This window comes from Nyctereutes procyonoides, unplaced genomic scaffold (assembly GCF_905146905.1).
Source record: "Nyctereutes procyonoides isolate TBG_1078 unplaced genomic scaffold, NYPRO_anot_genome, whole genome shotgun sequence".
Taxonomy (NCBI): Eukaryota; Metazoa; Chordata; class Mammalia; order Carnivora; family Canidae; genus Nyctereutes; species Nyctereutes procyonoides.
The window spans coordinates 45,823,852-45,849,384 of record NW_026575121.1 but is presented as its reverse complement, the minus strand read 5'-3'; the positions used below and the strand labels follow the sequence as shown (position 1 = coordinate 45,849,384).

At 40.9% G+C, this 25,533-nt stretch overlaps 1 protein-coding gene across 3 annotated transcripts in view; it reads left to right on the top strand.

The window, feature by feature from the left end:
- ABCC4 (ATP binding cassette subfamily C member 4) overlaps nucleotides 1-25,533 on the top strand; it is a 247,650-nt gene that overhangs the window by 152,854 nt on the left and 69,263 nt on the right. For all 3 annotated transcript variants that reach the window (XM_055336187.1, XM_055336188.1, XM_055336190.1), the window contains exon 20: nucleotides 8,017-8,096. In XM_055336187.1, the coding sequence (XP_055192162.1) occupies nucleotides 8,017-8,096 (80 nt within the window). The remainder of the gene's footprint in view (nucleotides 1-8,016; nucleotides 8,097-25,533) is intronic.

The following is a 25,533-nucleotide window of genomic DNA, read 5'->3' as shown; positions in this document are numbered from 1 at the left end:
TGGGGAGCCTGATACAGGATTCGGTCCCAGGACCCCGGATCATGAGCCAAAGGCGGATACTCAACCACTGAGCCACCCAGGTGTGTTTTTGAGCACCTTCTATGTGCTAGGCGAGTTGGTCAGGCCCTGGGGAAACATCAGTGAAGAAAATAGCATCCCGTCCTGCCGGTGCCTATATTCTAATTTAATTTGTGTGTGTTGAAAGAGAGACAAATGGTCTTTAGCTTTTAGAAGTAAGGAAGGGAATTTAAAAAGGCAGTGATTACATGTGTAAAGGTGAGAAGATTATCTTACAGGTTCCTGAGACAGAACATGATCAATACCTTGCTTATCCTTCTTTATTACTCAGAGTGTGATCCCTGGACCTGTTAGAACCCACGATATCAGGCGGCACTCAGAGCTCCTGAGAATATACATTTTCATCAGGTCTGTGGGAGATTGGTGCATTGCTTTTACGAGTTTTGGGCTATTTCCCATCTAATGCCACTTAGGTACTCAGTAGCCCTCTAGTCCTGCTGTTTTTGCTCACGTGTATACAGCACAGAGAAGACTAGAGCGTGGTGGTCAAAATGAACCTTTCCAATCATGACTGCCTGATTGACATTCAGGAAGATGTCATTGAGTAGTTTCCAGGTCTCACAAACTCTGTTTTGTAAGAACTATTTCATATATATATATATATATATATATATATATATATATATATATTTTTTTTTTTTTTACAGATTTTGTTTATGTTTTTGTGTAGGAGTCCATCTTTAAAAAAAAAGTGGGAAAGCCAATGGGTTTATGATATTTTATTAGCAAATCCATTTTGAGTTCCCCCTGGGCACTTGACATTTTATTATATAGGTTGTGTGTGAAATGTGGTTTATGTTTAAAGAGAGTGTATAACATAGTTGTGAATGTAGGAGTAATATACTTGAAAAGTAGTTAAAGCACTGAATGGATTTATGAGATATTCTGAGACTATACCCAGACTCTGGGGGGATCCTGAGGGAAGCAAGCTGAAAGAGTCTCTCATCAAATAAAGTGTCAGAAAAATTGTGCCTAAGACCATGAAAATTGCTTATGTGTTTGCTGAGAGTAACCCTGTTTAGTTGCAGTCTCCACAGTCCTCATCACTATAAGTGAAAGTGGAGGTTAGAGGCGTGCTCTGCACAACAGCAAAATGTGTCAGCTGAAAGCACAATATTGGAAAACCATAGTGTGTTAGGGTGTAGGAGTGCATCTCACGTAACCTCAAGTATCCCCAAAGGACCCTGCTATGTTTAGAAACAGATGCTCAGAATATTACTTCTGGGTTGTCCAGAAAAGATGTATTTATGCTCTGTATCTTTTGTTTAAAAAGATAAGAACTCTATAGTTCACATGAAAAAGGTTCTGCCAAAATGATTTCGATTAAAGAAACTTCTGTTACCTACAAGGGTAATTAGTAATTGTAAGTTGACAAAGTAATTTGACAAAATCTATCATTTCCCTGACTAATCTTTTTTTTTTTTTCCCTGACTAATCTTAATAAGCGAGTCTCTTGTTGGATCTGTGGTGATAGCTCTAGTCAGGGCATTTGGCATGAAAATGGAATCTATTCAAGTTAGGTCAGATGAGGAAGGTTTGATTGAAGGGAAGCGGCATTCTATGGAGCCATACATAGCAGAGCCCGCTTCTCCAGAAGCTGTAGCTGGGCTTTTTATCATGGCGCTCCTGCATGTACCCAGATCCCTCTTCTTGGATGGGGAGTCTTTTTCCACTTTCCTGCTACTCTCTGACCTCATAGTTCTTGAGAGGAAACTTCTAAATGACTTGGCAGCTAGTCAGTTGCTTGGTCACCCCATGCCTCTTTGATCTGCTAGCTATGGCCTCTGCCTGTTTCCTTTATCTCCCAAGCCTGTCTGATAAAGATGGAGGAGGCTGAGTGAGTGGCACATACCTGAGAGCTGTATTTGTCAGCAACAGTCTTATGGAAGTGAAAAGGCTGAGAATTCTGGGTGGATGGGATTGAACAGGGGATGGACAGCCTTCTTGGTGAGTGAATGGGAGAGAGAGAGGAGGCCTCCATGAGAACAAGGATCCAGCCAGCAGTGATGCACAGGTCAGGTAGGTACCTCTCTTCTGTGTCTTCTCATCACTGTTACTTAAAGTTTTATGGATTGGATTTGACAGATCAAGAATGAAGGATATATGTGAATTTTTTTTTAAATGCAAAGTCTTGTACTTTATCTAAAGTAAAAAATCAAAATGACTTACAAGTTTTCATCTTGGGTATTGTGGTACAGGTGTAAGGTAAAGTTGGAGAAGTTGGACATGAGTATTTGCAGGCCAACCTCAAAGACTTTTGTTTAGTTAAGATTTGTCAAGCTTCAGATGTTTCTTAGGGATAGGCAAGTTCCCAAGAAACCCTGGGAGATCAGGAGTAGACATAAAATTTGGTAAAGAGTGAGTCATTAGAAGGAAAGTGAGCAGAGTTTCCTTGGACAAATGGCTGATGGTTCTAGCCTGAGAAGAAAAAGTAGAGTTTCTCATTTCTTCTTTTTCTGCTGTGTGCAAATACCAGGTTGGCTTGCCAGTAACACCTGCCACTTATGGAATATTACTCCATCGTCCTGAGAGAGGCTGGACCTTGGATCTTCTTGTGTCTCACAAGGAGCTTGATCTAATGGGATTTGAACATTTCTTTTAGCTTCAGAACCCTCTCTTCAAAGGCCACCTCTGTCTGACCCTCTAGAGGGAGGAAGCCTGTTTAGGGAGGGCACTGGGGGAGGGACCAGGAAGCTCAGAGCGAAGGGTGAAGGGTTGGGTGTCTGGCCCTGAGTGAGGTTGCCTTCCGCTTTTTCTAGGCACCCCTATAGAATCGTAGAATCTTGACAAGGTTTGGAAATTACTAGCCCTGATTACCTTTCGTGTTTCCTTAAAGCTCTGTAATCCCTGATGATGATGAGGCCAACCCCTTGTACCGGTGTGCCATCTCACCACATAGAGGTTGCCATTGTAAGGACAGTCTGTTTTAGCCACAATGTTCTTCGATCCTGTGACATAAGGGAAACAAGTATGATCACATACTGTTTTCAGGCTAGGGATTGGGTATAAATGGGCCTTTGATGAGTTGTGTGAAGAGCTCTTGCTACTGAGTGTCAGAGGAGGACAACAATCTTGGTGGTTTCTTACCGATGCTTTCCTAATTCCTGCTGCTCTATTTCATGCCATTCTTCGATCAGCCACCGTGTCTGACCTATTCTGACATCAGAGGTGACGGCCACATTGAACTCCGAAATCTTAAGCTGAACGGGTTTTGTAGGATGATGCAGAAAATCCATGCTCCTCCAGCTCCCTCATGCCGCACAGTGATTTTTTTCATCCTGGTGACCATCTCTGAGCTCCCCCGAATACCTTCTCGTTTTAATCAGTCATTACCCCATCACATGGCATTGACCCTGGAAGGTACAAGTCCATTCTCTCTGCCCTTTTGGAGAGACTATCCTCTTTTGGACAGGTTGTTTGGTTCCTTTTTTTTTTTTTTTAAGATTTTATTTATTTATTCATAGAGACAGAGAAAGAGAGAGAGGCAGAGACACAGGCAGAGGGAAAAGCAGGCTCCGTGCAGGGAGCCCAACGTGGGGCTCGATCCCGGGTCTCCAGGATCACGCCCCGGGTTGCAGGCGGTGCTAGACCGCTGCAGCACTGGGGCTGCCCAGGGTGTTTGGTTCTACATCCCACTTACCACTAGGAGAGTGGTTCTTTTACTTCTTCTCACCAACCAGACCCTCCACACTCCAAAATACTCAGAAACTGGTCCAGATCCAGCATTCCTGGCTTCTAACTGTACAGAGCTATCAAACCAGTGACCCATTCATATCAAAAGAATTAGGTTCTAGAATCTTCCATGAAGGTAACCATGAGCACATAGCAAGAAGTTCCTAATATATAAGAGTTCATGAAACACATCCACTTTCACCTGTAGGTGAGGTGTGGCATGGCCTGATGGGGCCTTTTGTGCTGGTGCCCAAGACCATTTCTGTGCTAAAGAATGGAGTTCAGAAGGAAGCAACTACTGACACACTATAGCATAGATGGACCTCAGAAATGTTGCGCTAAGTCAAATAATTCAGACACAAGAGTCTACATACGGTATGATTCCATTTGTATGAAATGTCTCAAAAAAGGGCAAGTTTATAGAAAAATAATGTAGATTAGCTGTTGCCTTAGGCTGAGAATGGGAACAGGATGTCACCGTAAGTGTCATGAGACATCTTACGAGGAGGAACAACACTGTCTTAGAGCTGGTATTTGATGGCAGTTTGTCACTCAGTAGCGTTACTTAAATTCATTGAATTGTATGGCTGAAATGGGTGAATATTTAAGATACAAAGTTATATGCCTCAATAAAAATCTTAATATTTTATGATATGCAAACATGCCTCCTTTTTTCTTTTTTTTTTTTTAAAGAATTGGATCCACATTAGACATGGGAGCTTCTTCCAAGTTTCATGTTGTAGCTTGGTTGTAAGAAGTAGAGAAATCCTACCTATGAGAGAGAGGGCAGAGCGTGGACTGACCAGTGATTGACTCTAGCTCTAATTACACAATCTGTTCTTTAAGATTTTATTTAATTATTTGAGAGACTGTGAGTGAGATAGAGCACGGGGCGGGTGGGGGAGGAGCAGAGGGAAAGGGAGAGGCAGACTGCCAGCCAAGCAGAGAGCCCAACTTGGGGCTCGATCCCAGGACCCTCGTATCATGAGCCAAAGTCAGAGCCAACTATGTGGGGCACACCCCACTCCTTTCTTTTTTCCACATGTAATGCATAGTCGCTATAGAAAAAGAGTATTGATAAAAAAAATTAAAATTACACCTATTGTATTATAGACCTGTTTCAGTCTTAATGTTCATGTTCTTCTCACTTCCCAAATAACCCGCATTGAACATTGCTGGTACATTTATTAGCTCCTTGGCATAGATCCCTAGAATTTCCGGGTCATACGGGCTGTGATCCTAATGTTTACGTATACTATCCAGTTGTCCCCAGAACTCTACATCAACCCGTGCAATGCGAGTTTTCATTATATGTGGCTCTAAAATGTGATCTGGCTGCCAGAATTGATTGTGCTTGGTGGTCTCATGATTGGTTAAATATCCTGTGCAGGATAGGGGTCGTGTGTTGTGGCTCTACCCAGAGGTGATCAAAACAATGCCTGTGCTGTAATTTTAATCCCAGAAATAAAGGCATCCTGGAGACTGACCATCTGAGTCTGTGGACAGGTGGCAGTGGCCAAGGTAGGATACTGTGCCTTCTCAGGGATAATTGAGGCCCCCCAGCTAACTGCATGTGAGAAGTCTGGCAAGGATATGATTAACTTTCTTCAAGCATTGGATGGGCTGTCATGTCAGGAGAAATTAGATTTACTCCATGTACTTGGTTGTAAGAGCAGAATAAGCAGAGGGTTGCGTGTTCTAGGAAGGCAAGATTCGGTGTAATGTAAGAAAGGCCTGCCTAACAGAATAGTCTGAAAGTGGATTGGGCTCCCCCTTCTATGTCCCTGGAGATGTTCCATTTGGAATAACAGGCATGGCATGTGTTTAGTGAAGGGAATGCATCATACGGATTTGATTTGGGGATCTTTGAGGAAATTTTATACCTATGGGGCCATGAACTTGAAATCACAGTTCGCACTGTAACTAAGTCTGTGGCAGAGACTTAGTTGTTTCTTGGGGCCAGAAAGTAACTTCTTGGCTCTTCTAATCTCACATTTTCTGCACTCCCCTGGTTAGTGAGTGACAGTTTAGGTTTTTGACAGTCTTTGACATTCAGGTCAATTATTATAGTAGCTGTGTGGAGAGATGGTTTTCTCAGTTGTGTGTTTTCCTTGTATTTTATGCTGTTTGCCAACCCATGGGTATTTTAGACTTTAAGACCCCTGCATCTGATAGAAGGTAAAAAGGATGGGTTTCACATATCATCACTGTGTAGCCTTTTCACCTTAAAACAAAACAAAACAAAACAAACCCAAAAGTGAAATGTTGGTCTCAGTATTATGTATGCTGAACCATACTTTGCAGTGTTCTGAATCCTGACTATGTTGAAAAGTTGTCGTTTTCCATTGAAGAAATAAATGTTTATGTTTTTTTAATATTTCTTGATGCATATTTTCCTTATTTTGGTCTTGATACTTGGAAGATAAGAAATAACGAGGTAGTGCACAAAGTCTGTAAGAATATGTGGAAAATTGCCCATCTGATTTTAGTGTTTCTAAGGCACATCTGTTTAACCACCTAACCTTTTGCCCCTCAGATTGTGGTGTGTGGAGCAGCAGAGAGGACACCACCTGGGAGCTTGGTAAAAATGCAGAATTTCAAGCCCCAGTCTCAAGCTACCGAACTTACATGTTAACAGCTTGACCTTCTGACAGGGCCTGGTAGACAGACTTTGCCAGGAGACTAGTTCAGATCCTGTGGGCAACAGTAGTGATCTCACCTTGATGTTTTGTTTTGAGCACCTGCTAATGTACCTGGCATTGTGACTGCGTTCTTTCTCATGCATGAGCCCATGTAATCCTCAGAATCACCCTCTCAAGGAGGTATTATTAGAGGCTCAGAAAAGCTGTCACTTAACCTGCCAAAAGTGTCACTATAAGAAGACAGTTTCTGGGGTCTATATCTCCTAAGCTTGAGTCAGAGAAGTGGAGGCCCTGGTTGTCGTGTCGCCAAGCATGGAAGCCTCCAGTTCCTCCACCTCTTTGCCTGGGCAACCCTGAGCTTCTGGCAGTAGTTGCTCAGCTGCCAGCCTCTGGCCATTCACGATCTAGTAGGGGCTTGGTATGGAGGGCCTCAGGAGGAAGTCACCTGTGACTGACGTTGGGAAGAGTTGTAAAGGCCTCACATCTCACCTGCAGGCACAATTCCTGAAGCCTCCACTACAAAAGGAACTTCAGGGGCAAGTCAAACACATTTCTCAGGAGTTGCTTATACTAATATAGTCTGTTTATGTGTAGCTTCAATTTCTTTGAATTCTGTCTTCTAAAAACTAGATATTATACAAATCTGTTCTCACTTTCTATTTTCAAATCCTTTAGGATATACTGTTCTCTTGGATTCTACAAAGGGATATACAGTGTGTAAGAAATGATCTTTTTAAAAAATCTAATATTTCATTTATTTATTTTGAGAGAGAGAGAGAGGGAGAGAGCGAGCACCAAGGGAGGAGAGAGGCAGAGGAAGGGGCAGAAGCAGTCTCCCCAGTGAGCGGAGAGCCTGACCTGTGGTGTTCCATCCCAGGACCCTGGGATAATGACTTGAGTCAAAGGCAGATGCTTTAGTGATTGAGGCACCCAGGCTCCCCAGGAAATGATCTTTGCTTATTAGGTAACATTTCCGTTTTCTTGCCTGCATTCCTCTGGTTCTGTTGGATATTTAAGAATGAGTCTGTTTTTCACAGTTGGTTGTACTGCAATAGATAGTGGTTTATTACCCCAGTTGTAAACTTGCAACTTGGAAGAGGCAGGATTCCAAAATTTTTCAAAATGTGAGGTGCTGTGAATCATCGTGAGGCCAAAAAAGAGAGGTTATGATTATATTTTATTTAATAAGTACCAGGCAGTAAAATTTTGATAACTGAAGCAAAATTAATATGGCAATTGGGATCAATTTATGTATTTTGCAATTGTTTGTTTACCAATCCAGCCTCCCTTTGGGCATCCTAGATGGCATTTAAAAGGAGAGCAGGTTCTAAAATCCAGCAGCGCTTCCCAATACTGCCACAAGACCTTTTGTACCTCCATTTTATTAAAAATTTGAGTCAAATTTCAACTCCCTGCCTGCTGCCATTTGGTGATACTTTTGCTTCTTTCTAGGTATCATCCTGTTTTCTTTTTCTTTACACTGACATCAGCTTATTTCGTATGAATGCGTAATAGATTAAATACATATGCATTTAAAATATTGTTTTGATTTGTCTGTAAATTGTTTCACTTAAAGTAGGCCTATCTGGGGAAATGAGTAATCTCTCATATCCTGTTCTTGCAGGAAGAATTTTAAATCGTTTCTCCAAAGACATTGGGCACATGGATGACTTGCTACCCCTGACGTTTCTAGATTTCCTCCAGGTAAGGTCACAGTGATGCCAGGTTCTCAGATGGAAAACTGCACTTCCTGTTCTTTCAAGTCCTTCCCATGGGGGCTGAGGGTGGGCCCCTAGGCCTGACAATGTCATGTTATCTTAGTAAAGGCCTTGTTTGTAAGAGAAAGGTGTGGCTCTGATTTGGAGGCTAAGTTAACATGAGTAATACCTGAAGTGTAGGAGTGGCTACGCAGTCATGTCAAGGTTGGTTCGAAGCAGCTACATGCTGGGTAAGTGGTTCTCCATCTGCCTTCCAGGTATCTGGCATGAATTTCACTTTACCATGAGCACATTTCATAATATAGAAACAATCACCTCTCACGGAAAGATAGCCCAGATTAACTAAATTATGCATTGTATTACCACAAAGGACAAATATTTACTGCACCATTTTGGGGGATAAAACCAGGTGTGGTTACTAACAAAGAAAAGATTAGTAATAATAAGGTGAAAATAATACTTTGTTTGCAAGGACAATAGAGAGCGGTTATTGCAGATACAAAGCCTTTAAAGGCAAGTACATTTAAGCCAATAATTTGAGTGGAAGATCAAAGTCACCTCAGAAAATGTCTTTTTTGTTTTTTTAAGGCAGCTTTTCTTTCACACGTTGATTGCTCTAAGTCTTAAGGGTGTGTGTGTGTGTGTGTGTGTGAGAGAGAGAGAGAGAGAGAGAGAGAGTGAAATACAACAATCCCACAAATACCTTCTATATAGCATTTGTTTTGTGAACTTGAAGTTCAGAGAAGTGATATTGGGTCATATCATGCTGCATCTGCTCACTCAGTACTGTGGCACATGTGGGATGCTTTTTAAAAATTTATTTATTCATGAGAGACACACAGAGAGGCAGAGACATAGGCAGAGGGAGAAGCAGGCTCCCTGCAGGGAGGGAGCTCAATGCAGGACTCCATCTCAGGACCCCAGGATCACGACCTGAGCTGAGGGCAGACCCTCAACCACTGAGCCACCCAGGCATCCCCATGGGATGCTTCATATGTTGTTTACTTCTGTCCACTCTTCAGTGATTCAGGCGGGGGAAGTTTCTTTTTTTCCAAGTGGGTTTTTCTTTTTCTTTTTCTTTTTTTTTTTTTAGATGATATTCTAAGATCTCTGCTGCTGTTGCTAATACTTTCTGAATTTGTGTTTTACTCTCCTTTAGTAGTCTAAACATGAACTCATTGTATGGCCTGGAAGTAGAAATGCTGCCACTGGGGTCTGCGATTATGTCTTCCTTCTGATTTGTCCTTCCCCGCCCCCATTCAATGCCCAGATGCACTTCAAGTTGAAAACCTAGGGACTTTTCTGGAGCCACTGTTATAAATGGAGCCAGAATTACTTAATTTGAAAAATTAGCTGTGTCATAAAAATCACTACTGGGCCCGAAATGACCACAGGCATTTCTGTGAGTCACTCAGAAATGCAGCAGTGAGTATCTGACTGCAAACAGTGTAGCCCCTGGGCAAAGGCATGCATTGTTACTAACATGAATTAAACAGAGATATGGAGGAAGAGTACTTTTACTGCGAAGATCTGATTTTTCCGTTCATCTTATGCAAACGTATTTTATAAATGTGTCCTGCTGGGTTTTGCTATGTAATTTATCCCCAAGAACCAATCCTTAGCCAAAACATTGTCACATTTTCCCAGTGATAACTCATTACATTGACAAGATTTGGGAGAAAGGTTCTGTTTCTTCACAAGTGCTAGTTCAGCATAGGTTGAGTTTCCAAAGTGGCAGGCACACTGTGTGTTCTGCACATAGTCAGCCATCGTAATTGGAATGGTTTGCCTATCTTTTGCATGATGTGTGGAGACACAAGGCTAGAAACTACTTGAATTCTTTATAAAACATTCTCAGCAGCCCAGGGAGAGAAAATCCTAGTATAGCTGCACTTCTCTTTAACCAGAGAGACAAGGGCCTTTTTATTATGTGCTCACTTAATCTTGGTGTGACTTATCATCCTGGAATACCGGTAGTCCCAATTAGCTGATTTCTTGACTCTTAATAGCTGAGGTAAATCTCGATTTTATTGTCTCCAAGAATGGAGTTTTGTCTCAAGGATAACTCAGTTATCAATTATGATAAAGATCTATTGTCACTTGTTTTGTTTGCAGGTGTCTTTAATAAGGCTTTCCATAATCCCTTCAGGAAGAAATATTTTCTCCTTTTAAAAATAGTATTTTCTAAATAGAAAAGCTCTGATCCCTGCCATTGTTGTTGATTCTTTGAGGGACATTTCCCAACATTCATTGTTTAAATGGTTGTCAGGAGGAATCAAGGGAAACTTCATAAACAATGCAGTAACTGGTTCATCTTACTTTGTGTGTAGAAGCCTTTCTACAGGAGGATTTGCATGCGATGAGTAGGCTTTTGACTGAGGTATCACTGGGATCATTTTGAAGTATTTGGGCCTGTTGCTATATTAGCAAGTGAAGATTTTTATTAATGCCACAAAAATGAATTTAACCTGCTCTCAAATAAAGGCCAACAAATACCAAAATGTAAATTGATTTTTTTTTTTTTTTTAAGTTGGATAGGACACTGTAAGGATAAAAACAACCCGGTGGTGTTCTGGGACTCTTAATGGAATCATGTAAACTTAAAATAAACACTATTATGGTAAGCACATAGAATGAAAACTAATTTTCCAAATCAAATACATTATATTCAATTCATTTTCCCCAATCAACCAAATGTTTAAAACCTGTTAGTTATAACAGCAATCTTCTGGAAATTAATTAGAAGCCTATTAGCTCTGCTAGCTGAGCCGAATGAAGAGGGTTGCTTGTTACATTTCTAAATAGGCTCCTGAATTAAAGCAAAGCAAGGTCAAAATGACAATCAGCTCCACTCACACCTCCTGGCTTTGCTTAAGTAGTTGATCTAGCTTTTGTTTGCCTTTTTAAAGGTCCGTGGGTGTTAATTTTTTTAAAAAAGAAAATTTTACATACTTTGACTCAGTCTTATAATACATGTAAGAGTTTTAACTAGTCAGGGGAAACATGCAGGTCTCAAGAATATTACCCGTTGTGAACAATAGTATATCCTCAGTTACTCTGGGATCTGAGATGGGAATGACTTTCAGACCTAGTGATCAGTTCATGAGCTCTTCTCCAGAGTTTTGTTCACCCCTTTCACTATGGCTTTAGGACATTTCCTTGTTGCCTTTGTCTCTGATGTCAATAGCAAAAGCTACTATTGACATCAGGAGGGCCCCAGTTAGAATGTCTAACATCAGATTCTTTGGTTAAGAACGCTCTGACTCTAGCAGCTCCTCCTATGCTCAGAGTAGCTCAGAACTTGAGCCTTTCCAAAGGTAACAAGTGAGTTTCATCGAAACGGTTGAGTTTTAAAAGGACTGGGAATTTCCTTATCAAGAAGTTACCCTTTTATTATCTTGTAGGAGATGAGTCCTTTCCCAATCTCCATATCCTTTACATCTAGTATTGCTGAGCCAGAAAGAACTTGGCAGAATTTATAGAGTAATGAATGGAATGCAAAGCGAAATCCAAAACTCAGATACCTTCATGAATTGAGAGTTAAGTTTTCCACTCATCAGAATATTCAAATTAAGACCATCTCCTATAATGTTTTTCTCCTTACTAAAGATATGCATATGGCCATGCCTTTTTGGGAGAGTTAAAATCAAATAGATACTGAAATAATGTGACTACATTTGTCCATGCGAACTTTTAAATCCAGATTATGCATGTTTGATCGCTTTTTCTGTAAGACAATAGTAGTTTTTTCCCTTTTGTAATAAGCAAGAGTTTAGAAATGTGAATCATTGGGTTAGAACCTAATTGTTTTTTCAATTGAGTCTGAAGCTGAGAAATTGAGGAGAGACCTGAGAAACAGAATCTTACATTTGATGCATAATGACTGGAGTCTGTAATACTCTGTAGATGCAATTCAGATATCAGGGACAACTTTTATTGCTCCATCGACTAAATGATGGAGAGAAGAAAATTCTGTTCAAAACCTGACTATATAGACTGGTCATGTTGACCTTGAACAAGGATTTGTATTTGTGTAAATATATGGTGTTTTCGTTTTGTTTGTTTTTAGTTTTTAGATAGTTAGCTATTTGTTATCCTGCTAATGGAAGACTGTGACACAGCGAATTTTGAAAATATGTATCATTTTCTCTTGCCCTGCGTTAGATGAGAAATCCCACAGAGCTGTGGGGCGCAAGTGCGGGGTTTGCGAACCTGTGCTCACATAGGTGAAGAGCAGTTGTGAATGAGGAAAGATCCATGTTTGACCAGCGAGGCATTTTGGAAGTATGGGCCAGCAGCAAGGGAAATTTCTGAATATGTCCTAGGAAATAAATAATTTATACAATACAAAATAACAACAGGCTGCGGGTTACCTCAGGGTTGCCCTGGGCTTATCAGATAAGTTAGCCAGTGGCTGGCAGTGCACATCTGGCTTATCAGTGTTGTTCAGACATGTTTTGTTTATTTGCTTTCACAAAAATCTGAACAGCTTTGAGTGTTAACGATATATTTAAAACCAAGTCATCTATCAGGCTCAGGTACAGTTCTTCACATGTGAAAACTAAACATCTTTGTGAAAATAGGGTTGGAAATACAAATAGTATCACAGTTTTCATCTGGACCTTAGAGGTGAGAAATCAATGATTGGGGAATTCTTTGAATAGGTCTTTGGCCTTCAAAAGATGTTGAATTTGAGTAAACAAAGAAACAAAAACATAGACGTAGTAATTAAAATTCAAATTTTTAAGAGGTTGGCTGATTTCCTGATGCCATAGCATAAATCCCAGCAGCCTAACTAAATCTAGCCTTTAAATTTCTTAAAATAACGATTGATTTAATTTATAAAGATAGCATGCTAGTGTAATATTTGTAATGTTTTGATAACATTTAAGTTTTAGCAAATGATTAAAATGAACTTCAGTGATTAATTTTAATTACACAGGTATATTTTACTAGTATTTGTGCAGATCTATTGTTTCATGAATGTATTTGCAACTAGATAGATAATGGAAAATACTGACATTGCTTCCAAAAGGGAGACATTGTATTATAACGTATCTGTGGTATGTAGACTTCTGTTCTACCAATATTTCTAGTCCATCTTTTATTGAGCACCTACCATATGCTGGGATGAGGGATGAGTGAGATGGAGCCTATATCTTCCTTCATTTGACCAAGCACTTAGTGTGTCTTGCATGCTTGTCACCATGCTGGGTTTGGTCGTGGAGTTGAATAACATTTAGTTCCTGGTCTTCCATGAGGCACACTCTTGGGAGAGAGATGGTCAGCGAGTTTTATTTCACTTATCATGGGTACCTTCTGGGACCTCCAGGTGGAGAAATCCTGCAGGTAGTTAGGAATGTGAGCATAGGATGAGCGTAGTACCTTGGATGAGTGTAGAGCCTGCATATTCTTCACTGAGCAGATGATCATTGATGGTGTGAAGATGGTTAAGATTGCTCAGAGAAAGGGAAGCATTTTTAGATGCCAAGAACAGAACTTTATGGAATTCTTCATATTGAAAGAGAAAGCAGAGAGAAGAGAAGGCAAGTAGATGAGACCTAGAATGAATAGCAAGGAAGACAGGAGGAAAATCGGAGTTGGAAAACCAAAGGAGGATGAATGTGTTAAATGCAGAAGGGGAGGTGGGGAAGCAGTAAACTGTCAGGTTGGATTTGATGATTTAGGGGTCCACTGAGCAGCTAGAGCAGGTTTTGGATAAGAGTCCAGATTGCAGAGACTGATAGATTAGAGGCAGTTCAGATGAGAGCAATTCATCCTTTGTCAGATTGGGGATGATAATTTTGCAGCGTGCCCCAGAAGAAGTACTGGAAGGCAAGCTCTAAGCTGTTAGATCCTAGAGGTCAACTGAGCATTCAGGAATTGCCTCTGGAAGCCCAAGTTCCCACGTGGGCACTGCCGTCAGCTGGGAGTGAGCTCAGGAAGGGAAAGATTCTGCTTAGTTTTGCTTTCAAGGATAAAATCAGTGCCACGTGTGTTCGGCTCTTTTCTAATGGTTCTGTTCATCCTTGATATATCTGATAAGCATTGAAAGATACTTGATCGTTGTAATAAATTTTATTACTTTTAATTGTTTATGCTGTATCCTCTTCCTCAGCGAATTCCTTCTCATTGCCTTAAATGAGAACTTAGATAATTCAACATTTTGTAATTATAAAAAAGACCCGCCTTTTATTATTTCTTTGTTTCTGCTGTCTTTGTCTCATGAATACTGTGGCGCATAGATTAACCTGCCTATGATCCTCTGAGATCAGCAGATTTCTTTGTTCTTTGCTTTCAAATGCCAGTACCTTTGCTTATTTTAGAACTTAATTTATTTTCTTCTCTGATCCGGAGATTGTAATATGTCATAGAAGGGTGAGACCATTCAGGGGATAACCAAAGACCGGCTGTTCCACCACTGTCCCCACCACTTGAAGAAATGCTCACACCCTTTCTTCACCATGGCAGCGGTATCTTAGAACATGTATCTAAATGGTTTGTTGTGCTTTGTTTGCAGGTGATTTGTATTATAAAGGAGTTCAGGCCTAGAGAGTAAAATTCAGATTTCCTAGCCCTTAAATTGAATATCTGTACAGCTCCTGGAAGGAAACATGACACGCCTGGCTGGCAGACCACTGATGCTCCTCCGTGTGTAACACCCATACCTTTGGTCCAACCTCAGATGGACCCTCTTCATTCTTCAAGGAGCAGCAAAAGTCTCTCTTCCCATTAGTGAAACTTTATTTGATCACACTCTTCTGCAATAAAACCGTCCCTGTTCCTTCCACAAAAGCTGGCATTCTATAAACGTGCATCAAGTGCAGTGCTGAACATCTTATTTCAATATTACTTCTGGTCAGTACTTTCTGAGCACCACCTATATTCCAGGCACTTTTCCTACGTCCTAGTGTGTATTGAGGTGAACCAGGCATCTGCTTCCAGGAATTTACAATCCAGTGTAGAAGACAGATGGCAAACAGGTAAATTTAGAAGGCAATTCCAGTAAACTCCACGTGCATTTAGGAAAAGAAAGTGTTTGAGAGTGACTCCAGGGAGTGCTTGAATGAAACATAGTGACCAGGGAAGCGGTGATAAGTTTGAGTTTGTTTAAAAAAGAAAAAAAAAATCGTAAGTAAACAGCCATCCAGAAAGAACTGGAGGCAGGTAGATGGGACAGCATGCTCAGGGAAGGGAACAAGTGTAGATTCTCAGATGGGATCAAAACAGCACGTTCCCAGGGAGAGAGAAAGACAGAGAAACAGAGAGGGAAGATGGGCAATGGGAGCTTGAGGTATTGGCAGAAATGGACCACAAAAGCTTAGGGCTTTAGGTTTTCTTCTGGATGCAAAGGAAACCACTGGAATATTCCAAACGGGATGGACATCATGCTTCCACTTCAGATTGAAAACAATGTATATTTGACACTAATCATGAGATAAGCACATTATTTAATGCTTATTAATTTTTATTAAAGATTTTATTTATTCATGAGAGACACACAGAGAGAGGCAGAGATAGAGGGAGGCTCCCTACTGGGAGCCTGATGCAGGACTCCATCTCAGGACCCTGGTGCTGAAGGCAGACATGCAACCACTGAACCAACCAGGTGTCCCTTTTTTGATGTTTAATTCCTCAATATATGCCTAAGATCCCTTAAAGGGAAGGCTCTATTCCCATGTGGCTGTATTCCAAGGCATTACCCACCCCCACCCCCCGCCTCCCTGTCCCTCTTTAGGAACTGAGGCATATCAGTATTTGGTGTTTCAGGCATTAATGTCATGAACAGTTATTGTGAGTGCCCAGATATGATGGTGGTTCTTTGCAGTCAGTGTGGACCTCCAACAACCTACCCTTCTAGCACCTTGGCTCTGAAACACCAGGTCACTCCCAGCTGAGTTAACATGGAAAAATAAGGATGATGTAGGTTTTTTTTTTTCCCCCAAAAGCTAAATTTTCTCAGTTTTTTTTCCTTTAGGTATCTTTTTTATTTTTTAAAGATTTTATTTATTCAAGAGAGAGACACAGAGGCAGAGACACAGAGGGAGAAGTAGACTCCCCATGGGGAGCCCGATTGCGGGACTTATCCCTAGGACCCTGGGATTATGCCCTGAGCCGAAGGTAGACGCTCAACCACTGAGCCACCCAGGCATCTCTAGGTATCTTGTTTTCTAAACATAATGGAATGGAATGGTGGGTGGGTGGCAAGGAGGTGTAAAGTCACACAAAAGGTGACATGTAGTCCACACAAGCTGGAAGTAACAGTCCTCCTAGCTAACAGTTAGTGACTCCTTCCTGGGTGCCAAACCTCGTTTCTAATCTTCTATGAGTATAATCTCATTTTTCTGGCAACTCCAGAAGGTATATACAATTATTGTGCTGTTCTCACCAATGGGGAAAATGTGGCCCAGAAAAGTTATATAATTTGTCCAGCATCACATAGCTAGGAAGTGATCAGTTTCAGGCTTTTATTCTTCTGTTTTCAAGTTATACTCATTTATGCTTATGAGGGAGAAGCACAGTGCCCCTTTTTGTGTTTGGATCACATCAGAATATTCTCACTAAGGGACATTTCAGGTAGAATCACTAATAATAAATTGTTTGTCCTCTCGTGTGTCTGCCTCCTCCCCAACAAGTCGTAAAGGTGCTCAGATAATACAATCCCATGATATTTGAGATACAAACCTTGTGAAATTGTGGTAGTAGCCTTTTTTTTTTTTTTTTTTTGGTCCTTTAGAATTAGGATCATTTTTCTTCTCCATAAATGCTTTTTGTAATTTTTGCTTGTTAAGTCCAAATGAAGAACTACTATTTTCTAGAACTTAATTCCTTAGCTTATGATAAGCCTGATTTCAAATGTAAGTACAGGAGAAATTGTGACTTTTAGGCTTGAGCATTAGGAAGTAGTAGATACCGTATTTACACATATTTTGATGGATGTTTGGGTTTTGATATACATAGTTCTGTAGTACTGTTGTGTCAACAAGGAAGAATTACTGGGTATAATGAAAACATTTCTTGAGATTTTGTTGAAAAATAGAAACTTAACTCTACATTAAAACTATGAAGAGGTGATTGTACGCTGTACTAGCACTAGTAATTAGAAATGCATTCGTTATATATAGAAAGTTGCACAATTATAAATTGTTCAATTCACATACTGGAAATAACCTATAAACTGCATATAATAGCTTTATCATTTATATGAAAAAATGAACTATTGAGGTTTAATTCAAATGAATGGCTCAAGTAGCAGTTTAAATTTTGAATTCTATGAAAAACTGTCAGTAAAATAAATTTTAAGAATTTATAATGTAGGCAGTAACATTCTTTTCTGGGGAGATAGGAGTCTGGTGTATTTGATTCCAGACAACAGAGTTTGTCAGTGTTTTTTAATGTATGTGTTTGTGTATGCATGAAGACAGTACATATGTACCCTGATGAGTTTTCACATTGTTGATATGTGACGTTTTCAAGCCAAGTAGCTTGATGCATATCTCAACATGTAAGGCAAAGAAAATAATGTTTGTGGCTGGAGTGGAGGGTTTTCTGTAGGGCTCTATGTGAATCATGGTCTGCATTTTAAGATGCCTTGACAACTTGTCTGAGGAATAGAGATTTGAACCTATAAATTATTGGCCTCACCCAAGGTCTGTGAGTGGGTAAGTGGCTGTATATCATGTAGCTTTAAGCGAAACAAGAATGTGTGTGTATCTTTCCTCTTCGAAAGTGTCATTCCCATTTGGTGGATTTTCCTGGAAATCACCAAGGTTGATTGTGCAATACAGTTTATGTAGTGCATGCATGGTATTATGCCCTTGACTGCTTCCTGCACAGAATCTTAATGTTTCAGACTTCTCTCTCCTCTTTGTGGTCACCTGAAGATGTTTTGTGGCAGAGGACTCCCTCGTCCTCTTGCCTTACCGGTCCCAGTCAGCATCCGCATTAGCATCTCAGGATTGGGAAGCAGGACACCCTGTTCCGTGCTGGTCTTTAGTGGGGCAGTCCTGGCCTTCTGGCTCTGCTGCTTTCTTTTTTTATTTATTTATGATAGTCACACACAGAGAGAGAGAGAGGCAGAGACATAGGCAGAGGGAGAAGCAGGCTCCATGCACCGGGAGCCCAACGTGGTCTTCGATCCCGGGTCTCCAGGATTGCGCCCTGGGCCAAAGGCAGGCGCTAAACCGCTGCGCCACCTGGGGTTCCCTCTGCTGCTTTCATTTCAGTTGAGTATACACAGCGATGCCAGGGCCCCAGGTTTACTGGAAACCTGACAGAGTTTCCTGGTCTGATACGTTTCTGTGAGACTCTCCTTCTGGAGAATTATGAAGTTAGTGAAGCCTGCATTGAGTGACGCTGGAGGTTAAGACATTAACTCTCAACCTGCTCTTGACCCTCCAGAGGTAAATACTAGCCTTTCTTTGCTTTTTAATTCCTTCGCTACCAAGTGCTCTAGGTAAGATGGCAGAATCAGACATTGTTCTTGGTGTTTACACCATTGCTCTATTTTCTCCTACCCCTGCATTTTGCGGTCCTCTCCATACATGCAGGAAAATGAGCTTTTAGTGACTGTCTCCAGTGTTTGCATGCTCACTGCTCCTTTCTTGGCCTTGCTGTCTTTCCCCACACTCTGTCCTGATTTTTCCTAGGCTGCTTCCTACTCCTTGCCCTTGTTGCTATTTTATGATAATACACACGAAGTAAACTGATAAAATAGGCCTCAAATTGAATGGTTTGGAAAGACTTAGGAAAGGCTCCATTTAAAAAAAAAAAAAATTATGGGATCCCTGGGTGGCTCAGCGGTTGAGCATCTGCCTTCAGCCTGCCCAGGCCATGATTCTGGAGTCCTGGGATCTAGTCCCACATCGGGCTCCCTGTGTGGAGCCTGCTTCTCCCTCTGCCTGTGTCTCTGCCCCTCTCTCTGTATCTCTCGTAAATAAATAAATATAATCTTAAAAAAAATTAGTAATTAGGTATGGTAAGGCAACAAGTGAGGGGGGAGTAGGCAATTGGAGAAATACAGGAAGATTCCATGCTGAGAGCCTCACAAGTGTCTCACAAGTCCTAAAAGCTGCATTACCGGTGACTGATTTTGAAAGATCGTGAGACACTCTGATACCAGATCTGTACCTGCTTTTATTTTTTATTTCTATATATTTTAAAAAGATACGTATTTATTAATGAGAGACAGAGATGCAGAGACACAGGCAGAGGGAGAAGTAGGCTCCATGCAGGGAGCCTGATGTGGGACTGGATCCCAGGACCATGACCTGAGCCAAAGACAGACACTTGACTAACTGATCCACCCAGGCATCCCTATGCATGCTTTTAAATTAAACCCACACTTTAAGGTTTTGCATAATTTATATCTGAATTGGCATGGCTTTCTGGTGATCCCTGAGTCTCCTGTTAGGGGAGAAGCAGCAGATACCAAGGACAGGAACCCCAGGAGAGCATAGGAAACTTGCAGGGACACCATAATGTCTAGTTGGACATTTGGCATCAGGAGAGCTAAAGATGGATAGGTATAGAGGAGGCAGATGAAAGGGAGACTCATGTCTCTCACACAGGGATTTGGATTTGGAGTATTGGTAGAAAGCTACAGAGCAGGACAAGACCCATTATGTTGGTGGATTTTACCAGACTTGGGTAGACAACAAGAGGCACTTGTTTGCCCAAGTCTTTCTTTGGGACCTAAAGGTAGTGATGCCCAGTGTAGCTGGTGAAAACCCTTGATTCTGATTAGTAAGTCCACACTGTGGAAGAGCCCTCCTATGCCCCCCTCCCCCAGTGATGTCATTCAAAGGCTCTATCCCAACAGAGAGGCAGTCATGAAGTTTGCATGCCATTGTGTATGTCAGCTCTTATCGGTCCCAGGTATGTTTCCTGTCCAGCCAAATTATAGTTGATGGCCACGTTGGAACTGTTCACAATTCCAAAGGAGGAAGGAAGGCAGCATAAAAAAATAAATTCTATCTATCTCTTAAATGTGATTGTACCTATGGATTTAAGCACCCTGGGAATGTTTTTTTGTCATTTCTCTTGCTTCTCTAGGAAAAGCTTCCGTTTTAGTGATGTGAGGGTTGAATGTGCTGCTGTAATTAGGATTAGATGTTAATGGTATCAATTATAACATAAATAGCTCTAGAACCTCAGGGTGGGTGCAGTGGGAATCTTCCCCTGGCCCCGCCCAGCTGCCTGCCTTTCTTAGTTGGCTCCTATCTCTACCTCTTCCTGTCCTTGCCCTCTGAGAGCACACACATTCCTTATCTGTAAAATAGAGAAAAATGGTATTATTTCACAAGTGTTATTGTGAAGACAAAATGAAATCATTATAATAAAATGGTTAGCACAGTGTCTAAATACATGTTAAGCACTAAATAATGGGTAGTTAATTTCCTCAGTTTTATTTATTTTTTAAGATTTATTTATTTAGTCATGGGAGACACAGAGAGACAGGCAGAGACATAGACAGAGGGATTGGCGGGAGAGCCTGATGTGGAACTTGATTCTAGGACCCCAGGATTTCACCCTGAGCTCAATCACTGAGCCACCCAGGTGCCCCCAGTAGTTAGTTTTCAAGGTGCTACCTATTTCTTAATGGCATTATTTTGCATCAAAGGAATTGTCACAGAGTTGTTGGTCCCATAATTATCACCACTTGAGCTTGTATCATCAGTGATTGTATGACCCCCCCCCCAAGTTTTATTTATTTATTTTTTAAATGATTTTATTTGTTCATGAGAGACACAGAGAGAGAGGCAGAGACACAGGCGGAGGGAGAAAGCAGTGATCCCGATGTGGGACTCGATCCCGGGACTCCTGGATTACTACGCCCTGGGCTGAAGGCAGGCGCCAAACCGCCGAGCCACCAAGGCATCCCCTCCCCCAAAATTTTAATGGGTAGTTTTACACACAGATTCATGGAATCATAATCTGTTAATTTTAAAAGAGAGCATTGAGCACTCTATATTTTATTTTTTTCTATATTTTATATTAACAAACTTAAGGCAATATCTGAAGGCTCACCCTCCATAATATTTGAATAAGGAGTCTCCTATATTTAGAATTCATGTCCTGAAACGATTACCTCCAAGAAGTCTTCCGACTCGCAAAACAAGTAAAAATGAAGGTTAGAGAGGGAAGTTTGACTTAAGTATTTTAATGTTAAAAAAAAAAAAGTGGGGCTCGTTGAGCATGTGAACTTGCACACAGCTGTCCTCAGCAAAATGCTGTAATTTATTGACGAAAACTGAATTGCAAAAACCTTTCTTCCCCACACACCCCCTCATCCAAGAAAAGAAAAAAAAATCAACAGCTTGACTGAGCTTAAATAACTGACTTTTCATATCCTTTCATGGAACACAAAGGGCTAATCCTTGAGGCCACTTGAGCCACCAATGCAGGCAGTGGTGGGGACCACCATGGAACGTGTCATTCCCTCCTCAACCACACACAAAACACATTGACTGCAGCTTTATGAAGTGAAAATGCCCAAGAAAAAAGAAAATGTGAAGGAGGTGTCCGCAGTCATTTCTTTCCAGAGGGGGAGCAAGAAAGAAAAAGCTGCTGCATCTGGATATTGAGAACAAAGCCAGCCTAAGACTTGGGTACAATAGGTTGGGTCACTTGCTTTTATAGAAGCAAAAGAGTGGAACTGCCTTTACTTGTCTCAGTACCACTGACCCTTGCATTGCATTGTGTAGAGATGTCAGGGAAAGTGTGTAGAAAGCATTCCAGCCTCTTTCATTGAACAATGACTTTGTCATTTTGAGATTTCTATGGTGTGTTGACCCCTTCCCCCACTCCCGCCCTGAAATCCCCATTGGACAAAGGAGATTGTTAGTTAGGCAGCCTTGCCCTCATTTGGAAGATCTCTGTTTTACCAACTCTTTAAAAGTAAACTCCACCATTTTAACCGAATCACACTGTGCTTTCATGCTTTTAAAATCAACAAAATTGTTTTAGCCAGAGCCGCGGCAGGGATGGAATATTCCGTGAAGGTGCCAGTCCCTGCGATAATGATTCATGCAAAGTGCCAAGTTAAAGTGGGTTTCCTCGTTTATAAAAGGGAGCATTGATTATATGGGTTACTGGAAATATTTATAAACACTTGACCAATAGGTTCCTGAGATCGTGGTGATAGGGTTCACACAAGCCCACTCCTATGATTCCTTTACTTTTTTCTTCCCCCCTGAACGATGAGATGGTTGTTTTTCTTCCCCCAGCTTGGTGGTTAGCACAATTAGAAAAGAAACCCCCGTCAACATCAGCATAGTGACAGTTAATCACCGGGGACCCTCCCAGGCTGGCAACCAGTGTTCCAATTTGTCTGTCCCAGCATGTGTGCTCCAATGATAATGTTTGTAGTTTAGCAAGAAGCTAATTAAGACCTAAAAAAAAAAAATAAGGATCTAATTTTTATCGAGCGTGATGGTATGGTGCAGAGCATAGAACTTTACATTATGGCATTATTGGATGATGTCCATTGCAAAACAGAGGCCACTCACAAGGCTTTCTCGAGAGCCTTGCTCGCTTGCATCGTTAGGGATGATTAAATGGGCAGTTGTTGCTAGGGAGAGGAAATAGGTAAATATTTACTTAGTTTGAGGACCTTTAGAGTCTCCATATGCTGTTCATGATTACATTCCTTCAATTCTAGCTACTTTATGAGTTTTCTTGATAAGCTGAACAAGAAAGGGATGGGCTGGAGAACTTAGATTTGGTTTTAGAAAAATCTTGCTCTTGGTATTTGCTGTATGGATTTCTCTCTCAAATCTGATGTGGAACATGATTAATTATATTCTGTATTGTCTTCTGCCTTTGAGTTTCATGACTCACTTGTTTCTTGGAGTCCTTTCTGTGGGTTCATTGATTTAGTGTTCTCTGATCGTCATTTGCATTGAGTCACGAAGCAGATTAGAACATCTCTGGCGTTGAAATCAAGGGCCAGATATGCCATACATCTACAGCAGATATGCCAGATGTGGCTCCAGAGCCACGTTTTGTCTGAGGCCCACAGTCTGGCTACCATGAGACCTCACGTGTGCCTTCCCCTTCCCTGCCCATAGTGCTCCCCAGGAAATCATCCTGCAACATTACGGTTGTATGTTTACACATTGCCAACACCTGTCTGGGCATGATCAAATAAATGGGAAAGGAATTCTGTGGCATAATTTTCTTTTTGCCGGTTGATACTTTTATTGAGATATTGTTTGTAATGAATAGAATATCTTTTTTTTAGTAATTTGAAGAATTTTGATAATCATGTGTCTCCCTTTGACAACTACTGAGAAAACAAGTTGTAGAGCCTTTCTATCGCCTTGTACAGAAAGTCTCTCTTGTTCCTTTATAGTTAACTTCCAGACCCCCACACCTCTCGCATTTCCACTGACCTAGAAGCTACATTCTTATTTTTGGGCTACATACATGCAAATGGAATCAGTATGATACGTGTTTTTCTCTGGCAGCTGCCCTTTTGTCAGCATCTTTTTGGGATCCATTGTATTGTATGTCACATTCTTTTTTTTTTTTTAAGTAATATTCCACTGAATGAAGATTTCACAAGTTGTTTATTCCCTCTTTGATGAACATTGGGATTGTTGACAGTTTTTAGTAATGAACCTTCTTGCACGAGTGTTGATGTGCACATGTTTTTTCATTTATTTTAGGTCAAATACCTAGAAATGAAGTTGCTAGGTCATAAAGTAGGTGCATTTTAACTTGAAAGGGTTAACAGAAAGTTTTTGAAAAATAGTTGGTGAGGCCAGCACGGGTGGCTGAGTGGTTTAGTGCTGCCTTCGGCCTAGGGCGTGATCCTGGAGACCCCAGATCCGGTCCCGCGTCGGGCTTCCTGCGTGGAGCTGGCTTCTCCCTCTGCCTGTATCTCTGCGCGTGTGCGCGCCTCTCTCTCTCTCTCTCTCTCTCTCTCTCTGTCTCTCATGAATAAATAAAATTTAAAAAAAGACTGCTGTCTTAAAAAAAATCGGTGAATTTTATATACTTACCAGCAATATTTTAAAAAAAGACTGTTGTCTTTAAAAAAAATAGTTGGTGAATTTTATATACTTTCCAGCAGTATGTGGGTTCCACCTGCTCTACATCTTTGCAACAATTGGTATTATCAGTCTTTTTGATCTTCGCCTTTCTAGTAGATATTGATTTCATTGTGGCTTTTAATTTGTACTTCCCTATTTGATACTGAATTCCTTTTCATGCTTTTTTAAAAAAAATTTATTTATTTATTCATGAGACACGGAGACAGAGAGAGAGGCAGAGACACAGGCAGAGGGAGAAGCAGGCTCCATGCACGGAGCCCTACGTAGGACTTGATCCCCAATCCTGGGATTACAGGATCACGCCTTGAGCTGAGGCAGATGCTTAACCGCGGAACCATCCAGACGTCCCTTCATGCCTGCTCATTGGCCATTCAGATATCTTCTTTTTGTGAAATATTGGCTCAGATCTCTTGCTGATTTTTTTAAACTTAAAAAAGTTCTTTTTATTGTTGATTTACAGGAATTTTTATATATATAAAAAATATTTTTTTGAGAGAGAAAGCACCATCCCATGGGGCAGTGGGGAAGGTCAGAGGAAGAGGTAGAGAAAGAGAATCTTACGTAGGGTCCATGCTGAGGATGGAGTCCTTCACAGTGCTCCATCTCAGGACCCTTAGCTGAAATGAAGAGTTGGATGCCCAGACACTCTTAAATATATTTCCTAGTAGTTTAAAAAAATAATACTAGTTTAATCTAGGCTTTTGTAAATAATTTTTTTCAAATCTGTAGCTTGCCTCTATATTTTGAAAGGAGAGCAAGTTTTAATTTTGGTGAAGTTAGATGTCACTTCCCTTCCCCTCCTCCACTCCTTTTGTGTTCCATCTTTTTTGTGTCCTGAGAAATGTATGCCTATCTTTAAGAGGTAGGAAGAAACTTTCTTGTTTTTCCATTTTAAACATTCAGACATATTGTGTAAGTTTTTGTGTATGGAATGAGTTTGAATTTTTGTTTCTCCCCTTTTATTCACATTTTTAAAAAAGACTTTTGTGCTTTTAACTTGGCACCTTCATTAAAAATCATTTGACTATATGTGAGCAAATCTGTGTCTCTTTATTTTGTTCCTGTGATCTGTTTATCTGTCCATATACCCACACTGCACTTGTGTTATTATACATTTTAGTAAGACTTGAAATTTAGTAAGTTTATATTGGTTTGTCAAGATTATTTTGATCATTCTAGATCCTTGACAATTTAAATTTTATTTATTTTTTAAGATTATTCATAAGAGGTGGGGAGGGAGGGAGGGAGGCAGGCAGGCAGGCAGGCAGGTAGGCAGGTAAGCAGATAGAGACATTAGCAGAGGGAGAAGCAGGCTTCCAGGAGCCCCACGTGGAGCTTGATCCCAGACCCCAGGATCATACCCTG